The sequence below is a fragment of the Neospora caninum genome, chromosome XI, assembly GCF_000208865.1.
Source record: "Neospora caninum Liverpool complete genome, chromosome XI".
In the NCBI taxonomy this organism is placed as follows: domain Eukaryota; phylum Apicomplexa; class Conoidasida; order Eucoccidiorida; family Sarcocystidae; genus Neospora; species Neospora caninum.
In genome coordinates this window covers 5,806,129-5,816,825 of record NC_018397.1, presented here as the reverse complement: position 1 = coordinate 5,816,825, position 10,697 = coordinate 5,806,129, and the positions used below count along the sequence as shown (strand labels likewise).

General features: G+C 56.2%; 1 protein-coding gene across 1 annotated transcript; it reads right to left on the bottom strand.

Annotated features, from left to right (window-relative positions):
- Positions 1-2,753: 2,753 nt before the first annotated feature.
- NCLIV_059940 (conserved hypothetical protein) lies at positions 2,754-10,616 on the bottom strand (the record flags this gene model as incomplete). Its single annotated transcript, XM_003885548.1, has 12 exons — positions 2,754-2,798; positions 3,314-3,402; position 3,428; positions 4,018-4,281; positions 4,635-4,848; positions 5,248-5,481; positions 5,894-6,019; positions 6,680-6,759; positions 7,616-7,678; positions 8,025-8,123; positions 8,637-8,736; positions 9,652-10,616. The coding sequence occupies 12 exons, from the start codon at positions 10,614-10,616 to the stop codon at positions 2,754-2,756; spliced, it is 2,280 nt and encodes a 759-aa protein (XP_003885597.1).
- Between the last annotated feature and the right edge of the window lie 81 nt (positions 10,617-10,697).

Sequence of the window (10,697 nt, the reverse complement as noted above, 5' to 3'; positions counted from 1 at the left end):
CCTTTCGTTTCGTAGGATTCCTGTGTTGCCTGGCATGGCAGGGGAGTTGCCGGCGGTGCGTGGGAGAGGGCCTGTTGGCGTGGGTTAACCTACGAAATGTAAAGAGTCGTTCTCTTTTCCGCGCCTTTTCTTTCTTCGTCTGTCCGTCTCCCGCGCTTGCGTTCGTATGTGGCGATTGTGCACCGAGTGGACGCACTCTTGAACGAGAGGAGGAGGGAAGTGAAAGCGAAACGCATTCTCTCCGGGAGGCGAACCGACAACTTGTGGGAAGCGGGGGAGATGCGCACGAGAGGCAGGTACTTGCTGCGAGCGAGAGAGATGTGACGTGCGGGGTCTGCCAGAAAAGGACGGCTGAGCTCCGCGTGTCGTTGTCGAGACAAAAAGCGACAGGCGAGAGTCTCTGCGCCAGTGCGACGACGACGGAAACGGAGCAGAAACCAGCGAAGCAACGAGGACTTCCTGTGTAGCTATATCTCCCTATTTATCGAAATGTTTGTCTATGACCCGGAAAAGGAAACGGAAACCGCGATTTTTTGTTTTTTCCATTTTACAGTTTGAGGGGCAGAAGGGAGAAGCACCAGGCGACACACGTGGCCCTAGCCCTAAGCGGTCTTCTGTTTGAAGCAGAACCAAAGAGGAACAGACGTGCTTCAGGATCTACTGTTTCTAAAGTGCAAAACTCGTGACGCCAGCCGTCTTTGGTGATGTGTGCATTTACAGTCGTATACACTGGATACAGGTATACGTGCGTATCTCGCTGAACGCACACCTATACATTTCTATACAGATGAAATACAAAGCCTGCAAGTCTGAACGATGCATGTACCCTTAGTTGCTCCAGGGCGTTTCGCGCGGGCGAGCCTACCAATGGAAATACATCGCACGTACGCATGCCAAGAACGTGCGTAGCTGGACGTTCATGGCTCTTTCCGGTTGCAAGTCTCTGTGTGGGCGTGAATGCGAGGGCAACAGTAGCCGGCGAGTCAGCCGTTTCCCGTGTGCTTTGCCTTTGCACTCTTGCATATTTTAAGTCGAGTGCTCCTGCACTGCATATAGCGTCTTGATTGACGCAGTGGGGCTCCTTTGATACGTGGACTGTCTTTTTGCTTTCCGAAAGGAACCGTTTCTAACGAAGTGTGTGTGGACAAGAGGATTTCCTTCGTTTTCTTTGCGCGTGGTTCGTGCGTACTTCTTCCGATCGACGCCTGTGTGTGGGCTCGACAACTTCCGTCGCATTCTGTCTTTTTCCAGATGCTTCTCAAGACTTTTCTGTGGGCACCATCCTGTTTTGCCAGGGGATCAGAAACGCCCGTTGTGCGGCGAGCTGCGGCAATTAGGGCCCTTCTTTACGGAGGTAACGAGAAACCGTAGTTTTTCTGCCGATACAAATACCTCGGGCTCCTGAAACGGGAGAAGAACGGGTGCGCCAGCTTTTGCGTGCTGGAACTCTGGAGATACAGAGGAGCATGGGTACGTGGCTCTCCACTGTGAACGAGGCGATACGACGGCTCTAAAAGGTCCAAGGCGTTGGACCCCGTCGTAGCTGTATCAGGCACGCACTCACAACTAAGAAAGATTTCCCTGGAGGGTTCTCGAGCGTAGTGAACTCTTCTGAGGCCGACAGCTCCAATGACTCTCTAGAGAACGGTTGCCACCGCGTACTCTGCGGTTTTCACGACGGTGGACAAGCACTCATCAGCCGCGAACGGATTCTGCCCCGTTCCCGCGGGCAGTTGTCCGTGAAAATCTCGTGTGTACGGTTGCCGAAGCAAAGAGAACAGACGGTTCGGACTTTCATTTAGGGCGAGTCCACTTTCTTTTCGTGCACACGAACGAGAGACGCAAACGTATTGACACTAAACCACGGACGTGAGTTCCTTACACGAAGGTTCTTCATCATCTTCGCCCACACAAATTTTCGCCTTGGGGCGGTTTTCGACAACTGCAAGTCTATTTTCACGCGTAACTGACTCGCAGTATGGTTTAGATCATGAAGGTAGGGAAGCACCCAACGCGGGCCGCAGCTCCATACGTGAATCCGAGCAGCACACAGAAAAGCCCAAGGTGACGACAGGTGGTGGCGGGAACTTGACGCCGTTCAGTGGGCACGGAAGTTCATTCTTCAGCGCGTGTGCTTGTCAAGCGCCTCTCGAGCGCTCGGTGTATCTGGAGAGACGATGAGACCCTGTCTACTCGTGGCTTCAACCTGTCCATTGACAGCTCGGTGTGTCTAAACGAGGTTCCTCGATTCGCAGGCACGTTTCGGAGGCAGTGTGCCTTGACTACCTGTTAACGCCGCCGGTGTCTTCTCCCATTCGCGCCGTGAAGCGTTTCGTTTCTTCTGTTTCTGCTCTCTCGCTTAGTCTCCCTTTCTCTGTGTGCGGACCCCCCGTCTCGTGACGCTGCCTCTCGTGGTTTCTCGTTGTTCCTTTGCCCCTTGTCTCCTTCGTAATAACCTTCCCAGTGGCTCAGCAAAAAGCAACGACCGTCTAGTGCCGGATTCGAGCGTCTGTTGAAGCGTCTGACAAGACCTCCCACTATGAAAGGAGTGGAATGTAATTGGTTCCGTTCACACCAGACCCCAAAAACCTCTAAAAAAAGCCTGCGTCTCGCGCTGCTGACGGGGAACCTGTGCTTCGGACAAAAAAGTACTCGCCGCGAGAGCAGCTGCATCCCCTGAGACGAGGCGGCACTCCGCCTTGCTTAGAACACAAAAGAGCCCCGCGACGACAAGAGTTGCTTAAATGCCTCGTTCAGCATCCAATACTGCCTGTACTCGCCTCTCTTGATCGGGCAACCTGCGGAAAAGAGAAACAAAGGTCGCACTTGCACACCCCGCTTCAAAAACAGCGCTCGCCACCAGGGGCGAGAAATGTGACAGCAAAACAGTAAAGAGCGGCCACTGTGCGCTTGCTCTCTCACCTCTTCGTGCCGAGCGAAATGACCTGCCGCGAGCCGACTCGTTCGTCTCGAGTGTCGTCTACAAAAGTCGCTGAGGAAGGACAGGCACGGAGGGGAAAAGTGACAAACATGCAAGCGAGGTCACGCCCACACGTGTATATGCACATAAATGCCTCTGTATATACACTCACTCGCACGTGTAGGGGAACGGGTGCGCTGTCTCAGAAAGCGTTACGCTGTACTGTCCGCTGATATATATATATATATATATATATATATATATGCATGCATAAATGAAAGTCCCTGTGTCTTTGAGCGGGAGTCTACAGCCACTTGATGAGAACATCGGCAAGGTATGTGCCGATTGGAAGGCCCGTGCGGGTGCACGCCAGTTTCTGTGGACTCGGCTTACTAGAGCATGAGAGAGAGGATTTGAAAGAAGGTTTCCCGCTGCTGGTCCGTCAGATTCATGTTCTCCATGGCTTCCTGAAGACTCTCCACCTGAGACAGCAACACATCGCCTCACCCTGTCTCAAATATGCAGGCACTGAGGAAACAACCACCCGCAGTGTTCCATACAAAAGAAGCCCGCAATGCGCCTCCCGGGCCGAACAAAGGAAACCAGAACGATGTGCGCGTGTTGGAGAGAGAGAGCGGTGACGAGCAAAGCGGTGCCTAGAGACGGTAACACGCCTGCGCCTAGTCGAAGGCGTTGTCTAAAATCCGTAGACTCCCCGCAGTCGACACATGCGCGCATGCAGCGCCGCTCAGAAGCACTGACTGCTGGGCTGACACAGGAGACAACTCCATTCGTTCGACTATTCGACTTGCATGCAAGGATGCTCCCCCGAGAGCCGCGCAGGCATGCAGGGTCAGAGCTGAGAGAGGGTTCCTCCCCTATGTTATCTACACGTTACGTGATTCATGGCAGACGGAACAGGAGACTGGCCTGTGGGCAGTTCTCAGCACGTGGCAAGAGAGTGGAGATCCCGCGACGGGAAACCTTCTGCCTCAGACACAGAGAGAGAACGACGAAAGATAGGCGGGAAGTGCACGGTGGGATACTGGGGCACCTTCGCTTGGTTCTATTTCTTCGCTTCCGTAGAGACTCCGCACCTCTTGCTCCTTCGCGTAGAGAGCTTCGGCGAAGTCCTCCGGCAACGCAAGAAGATTCTCCTCTCTGTGTGCGTCTCCGCCGGCCCCGTCTTCGCCGTCGGCATCACTTCGCGCCGTCGCCTCGCTTTCGTCTAACCTCTTCCTTCTCACTCCTGCCGCTTTTTCCTGGGTCTCAGAAGCTTGTGGATGAGACTGGGAGCGCTGCGAAACGTCGGAGGCGACGCGTGCATTCTGCCAGCGCGTCGGCCTGGGCATCGAGATGGGCTGTGGAGGCACACCCAAGAGAAGACGCACAAGCCGTCAAAGGAAAACAGGGAGCGGACGGGAGAGGCACGCGCAGAAAAGCGAGAGAAGACGGGGTTTAGAGTGGAAAACTCCGTTTTTTGTTGTTGAGCGTCAACGCGAGCACACGTCTGTGGACAACCATAACAAAACGTGGGAGGAGCCTTTGATGAAATACCCATCCAGAAGGTGTCTAGACACGCCACAAACCCCAGCTGCGCTCGTTGGGTACTTTGGGGGGTCACGTTCTGGGGCTGTGACAGATTTTTTTAGTGGTGCCATACAGCGCATGCACTTTGCTCGGTCTCGCTTCGCCCTGGTGTCGATCGGCTTACGTTGAAATTCTTGGGGTTCAAGAGCTGGAAAATCTGCGAGTTTCCCGCGACGCTCCGCCCTCCTGCGCTGCTGCAGCGCGTAGCTGCGCCTTCTCCAGCAGGGAGAGGGGGAGGCGGAAACGAAGAAGCAAGCGCCGAAGACGCAGAGGCCGGCCCACAACCCCCACCGCAGAGAGGAAATGCAAAGGCCGTGGCTACGGAGGAGAGCGAGCGCCTGTAGACAGGCGCGACGAGAAGATGGAGGAGAGCAAGGGAGAAGATGGAAGCGGGGGGGAAGCGGGAGGGCGTCAGATGGGGAGGAGACAGAAAAAATTGCAGCACACAAGGAGACGAGCGGAGCTGTTGGAGTAGGGCCGACGCACGCAAGAAGGATGACAAGGGGCGGGAGACGAAGAGAAACGAGGCCAGGAGACCTTGGACGCGCAACACCCCCCAGGAGAAGCAGTAGAAACTTGACGGAAACAGAGAGGCATCGTTGGAGACAAATGCCACCGGCGAGTGCGTCCCGTAAATACGCGGTGCTAAAGTGGGACGGGAAACAAAGACACGAAAACGCGTCGCCCCTTTCCTTCTGGCGTTGCTCTAAGGAAGGGCCTGCGATCTGGGGGCCTACCCAAAAATGTATACTTCCTCCTCGCCGTCTGGGGTGTCCGTCGTCTCGCCTGCTTCGGCGCCGTCGGGCCTTTCGCCCGGTGGTCGATTTTCGTTGCCCCTTTTTCCCCGCTTTACGTCTTTCAGAGACAGAGGCGTATCGAGCGGCGCGAGAACAATCCCGCGCGTGTCGCCACACAGAAGAGGAGAGGAAGCACTGCACACGTAGAGGTGTGCGTCCAGAGTATTGCATGCTCTGAGCCCCAAAGACAAGGCAAAAAAACAAGAGACGAGAAAAATGGCAGAAAAAGGGTGAGTGAGACGAATAAGAGAGGAAATGATGGAAGACACAACACAGACCGTATCCGGGGAAACAAGGAGACGCGAGAAAACGAAGAAAAGGAAGGGCAAACGCCATCTGAGTCACCAAAATGAGACGCCACAAGACAAGGAGAAGAGAGAACATGGACAGGAGAGAACAGGGACAGGAGGGAACAAGGACAGGAGGCACACAGATGGCACGAAATGCGAAATGAGAGAAGCGTGTGTGTCGCTTCTTTCAGGAAATTCCTCCACGAGTTCCTTTGCAAAAGGGATCGATGCCTCCCTTGCAAGGCCTCCCTTCACCTTCCCTCTCAAGAGCTCCGCGTTCAGCTGGAGAGTCTTACTGGAGAAGGAAAGCCGCCGCATGTACCTCGAGACGCTGGGAGTTGTAGAGGGAGAGAAGGCCGCCTATTGGGCGGCCACATATCAGCGACGCGCTGGAGCAGTTCACCATCTTCACGGAGGCGACCCTACACAGAAAAGCGCGAGGAAAGGAAAGTCGCTGAGGGAGGACGCCGTCGGACCCAGTCCAGATGCGGATTGAGACAGGCAGAGATGGAGACGAGGAACCACGATGTGGCCGAGATGCACGGTGAAACAGCCAGCTAAAAATGGGACACAGAAAGCTGGAAACAGACTTAGGAGAGACGGAAGATCAACGCGAGAAGAGACGCCAGGGCGCTTCTGCCATAAGAGACACCGACGCTGTCGGACCACGAAAAAGACAACAAACTTTTCGGCTCTGCTCAGAGACGCCACGTGCAGAAATCCCTTTCCTCTTCCGGCGAACAGGGAACAGTGTTGCGGAGAGAACGACGATCCCTCTCCCCTCGTTAGAGCTCAAGGATGCGAAAAACAACGCGAGAATTTATCGATGCCCTTTCAGCCTCCTCCAGAAGAGAGAGCGACAGAGGGGACACCAGAGACACTTTCGGCCGCCTGTTTCAGGCGGAAACCCGAGAGAAAACAGGGGGAAACGCCAGGAGACAGAGCAGGGAGACGAGAGGAGCCCACGACAAAGCGTGATCTCAGGGAGAAAAGACAGGCACAGCGTGTGAGGAGAGATACATGAAAGGGAAGAGAGCGAGAAGAAAACGCCTTTGGCGTACGGAGCGCACTGGGGCACTTACGGGGCACTAAGGAAAATATCGCATTCGCTGCAGTTGATGATGAGCACTTGATCCCGAGGCTGGACCGTCCCAAGACTTTCCTGAAAAACCAATCCGGCATTCAACAACATCAGGAGTCTCTCCAGAAGGGGAAAGAACCGTCCCCCCATCGTTTTTGTCGCCTCACCACAGGCAGGCTCAATTTCCCCCACCTTTCTTTTCCAGAAGCCGCGCGCCGTTATCCATCTCAGGCTTCACCTTTTCGTTTCCCTATCAACCCCCCGCAGGCCTCCTGCCCCGAGGCGTTCGCCTGTGTCGACAGTCCTGGTCGCCTAGCGAGAGAGATGCCGCGAATGGGAGCGAGAGAGCTGCCGCGAATGGGAGCGAGAGAGCTGCCGCGAATGGAAGCGAGAGACTCCAGCGACCGCACGGCGTCAGGAGGCTCTCTAGGGCACCCGTTCTTCCCAAAAGAGAAAGCGCCGAGACCACGGGAGTCTCGAGTGTCTCAGGGTGCGTCTGCCTTCATCGCATGTCCTCTCGGCTCGGCCCGCTCTGGGCATCGCTTTTCCTTCGTTGATCTCTAGACTGTGCGCAACTCTCTATCCCCCCCACGTCCTCGTTGTGCCGCTCAGCGCTGCGCGGCAGCGCGGCTTCGGTTTTTGCAGTCCTCCGCGGGCCGCTCCCTGGCGAAGCAGTCTCTCCCCTCTGGCGAGTGTCTTGCATGCGTTGTTGGACTGTGCGAGAGGCAAGTCGCCAACCGGAATCTGCGCCTTTCTCGTGCGACCTTTCTCTCTGAGCTTGCGCGTCTTTTTTCAAGGCGACCACGGTGAGCCTTTCTTCTTCAACACAACCCTCCGGCTTGCGTTCAGGGACCTAGGTTCGCTGAATACGGCTCTGCTCGCATGGAGTTACGCAGTCTCGAACAGCCCCGCCTCGGTCGTCTCGCCCGACACTCACCTTGTCGATCACCAGCCGTCGTCCGTGAACTTCCGCGACTACAAACACGCGCGCGAACAGCTGCTGCACAGAGAGGCACCCGGCGCGGCAAAGGACACGGGAGAAAATAACGATGGGAGAGAGCAGCGGGACGGAGAACGAAAAAGAGAGAGGGTCAACCTGAAGATAATCTGAGAGGGAACGACGCATCTCGACGGGTGGTCAGCTAGCCACATTGGCCCAAGACGAAGGACACATTTGACCGCGTCAGGGACGAGCGCGCGGCAGAGAAGAAGCGTTTACTCTCGTCTCACGTTCGTGCGAAACGTCTGCATACAGTTGCAAAACCTCGATCCTTTCTCGGTTCTGCTCCATAAAAACACGGGAGAAAGAGCGGGGACAAAAGGGAAGCAAGTGCGAGAAAACTTACAGAACGTTTGGCGCCCGAGAAGAAGGCGCAACTCGCCGCCAGATTCTGACGCGACGGGTACAGTCGATCGTTCCACACCAGCCTCCGCCTCAGCCAGGTCTGAAGGAAACCACGGAGCGAAAAAGACTCCTGTGTCTCAAAACACTTGACTAAAAAGTCCAAGCGACTCGTGTGCGCCTGCGTCATCTACGCATTCAGTGTATATCCTGCCCAACACTCTCTGAAGGCATGTGTAGGCGTCCACAGATACCGCGGGCTGTCTCCTTCCCCAATCAAATACATATATATATATATATATATATATTTATACGTATATATCTGTATAGACAACTTGACAAAACGTCGTGTAGTTAAATGTTGCGTACATTCCTTAATATCTGGAACAGTAGATTACGATTAGGAACTGGAACAAGGAGGGCGTCTGTTGTACGTCAACGCCAGATACGGCTAATACCACCGTTGGCGTGCAAAAGTACCCGACTGTACGCCGTATAAACTTAGACATATCTATGTTTTTACAAACTCGCCCTTCGCAGAATGGTCGGTTTCAGCCGTCTCTCCATAAGTTTCTATCCAGCGGTCTTCTTCAGAGTACATGCATTTTTTGCTTACTAGAAAAGCATTCCTGCCAAAGTGCTGGTTTGCTTCGTCCGGACCTCCACGCTCCGAGGACCACCGCGAAAAAGCCTCGGCGACGCTGTGGCCATCGGCACTGTACAGACGCCGAGAGAGACGGGGAAAACGACGCAGATGGAGAGAGGAAAGAAACGAGGGGGGTGTGAACGCGTGAACAGAAACCAACCCGGGAGGTACAAAAGAAGGCCGCTCGAAAACGGAGCGAGAACGGAGAAAGACCGAGGGCCGAAACGGACAGGCGGAGGCAAGCTAGATGAACGACGGAGGAGCTTGTAAGACAAAAACCAGCCGCAATTGCCACAGCGTGCAAGAGAATCCAGAAATGGAAAGAACAGAAAGAGAAACGAGAACGCGGTACAGAAGGGGAAGGCAGAGGAGCCAGGAGACGTATTCCTCACCAGGCGAAGAGAAGGGAGAAGACGTCGGCCTCTCCGGCTGTGATCCAGTCGTCCGTTCCTGGAGTCTGGGAATGTCCGCTTCTGTCGGGTAACGCGTCTGTGTCTGTTTCGCCGTCCTCTCTTTCTCCTTGCAGTTCTCGAGTGCATGCAGCGACTGTTTGAACCAACACTGGGAGAGCCTGGTGTAGGAAGACGCGCAGCCTGCTTTCGTCTGCTACGCCTTGCGGCCCCGTCTCGCGACTCAAGTATCTGCGCCGCGCGAGAAAAGACAGGACAGAGGCGACCGAGGCGAGATACAGACATCCTGAGCAGAGTCCGCGAGAGAACTGTTGCCTGAAGAAAGGAGACTACGAAGCGGAACACCGAGGCAAAACGCCGAAAGCGTAGGGCGCGGAAAAACAGAGAAATGCGATACCGCTACCCCACCACGGGATGCGTCGAAAGAGGTGACGCCTGAGAAGGCGTGTGCACGTGTGGAGGGACAAGTCTTGTCCTGAGGCGCACTCTCTATCTCTGGGTCTTCCGGCGCTCGTTTCGGGTCTTCTTTCTCCCGTCTGCTTCCTCGGTCGCGCATCTTTTTGCTTCGCGCTCACCTGGGCGACTCGCCTCGCGCGCCGCCACTGGCAAGCGCCGAAGTGCCTCCGGGACTGCCTCCCCCGCTCGAGTCTCTTCCGCCCTCTGGGAGGCCCGAAGCCGGCGCTCGCCAAGGATCGTCGGTGCTTCGCGGGTTCAGAGGCAGGCGCACGCTGCGGCTTTCTTGAATGAGAAGCAGGAGGGCGAGTGCGCGGAGATCCACGCGCTCGCCCATCTGCGAGGTTGCCAGCGATCTCTCCAGCGCCGTTTGAGGAGCGGCGAAAGGACCTCGTCGACTGCCCGAGTCGTCGCCAGGCGCGCTGGCCCCCGGCAAGCTAGGCGAGGCGCCAGAGAGGTCGGACACGGTGCTGCCAAAGTCGTCAGGCGGAGTGAGGAAGGTGAGAGAGCGCAGGTTGCTGGACGCCTCTGCACAGCCTTCGTCGTTGGACGGGGAACGGGCGGCATAACTGCTGTCTGGGTCAGACGCGAGGCGAACTTCCCCGCACTCTACCTGTTTCTGCGAGTGCAGTGACGCCGCGTAGACCTTCAAGACCGCCACAAAAAGGTGCCAGAAAACGTGCACTTCCTCCTCGTCGAGCGGCGCAAACACGCAGCTCTGACTGGCACTCAGCGCCCGGTGGGGCGACAGGCCGGAGCCGGCCAAGTCCGCCGATGCGGGTCCGAGGTTTCCCCAAGTCCGGTTGAACTCGATCCAGTCGAGAAGAGACACGAAGCCGTGTCCGCGCTGTCCGCCTCTTCGCTTCTCGCTGATGTTCCTCGCAAAAGCCTGCAGGTAACTGCTCACGCCGTCGACGCCCCAGACGCCGCCTCTGGCCGGGGCGAGCAGCGCATGCTCCAAGACTTCTCCTCGGAGAAACACCTGGTGAGACGGCGAGGCCGCCGGGGCGCCAAGCCACCCGGCAGAAGCGTTCTCGGCCGCGGGGAAGAGAGCGCCCTCCGGCATGTTTCGCGCGTCACTGGTCATATTCCGAAGCGAACCTGAAGTCGAGTAGGGAGGAAGCAGGGAAAGGCGCAGGGTTTCGCTCCGCAAATTCACTCGAGAACG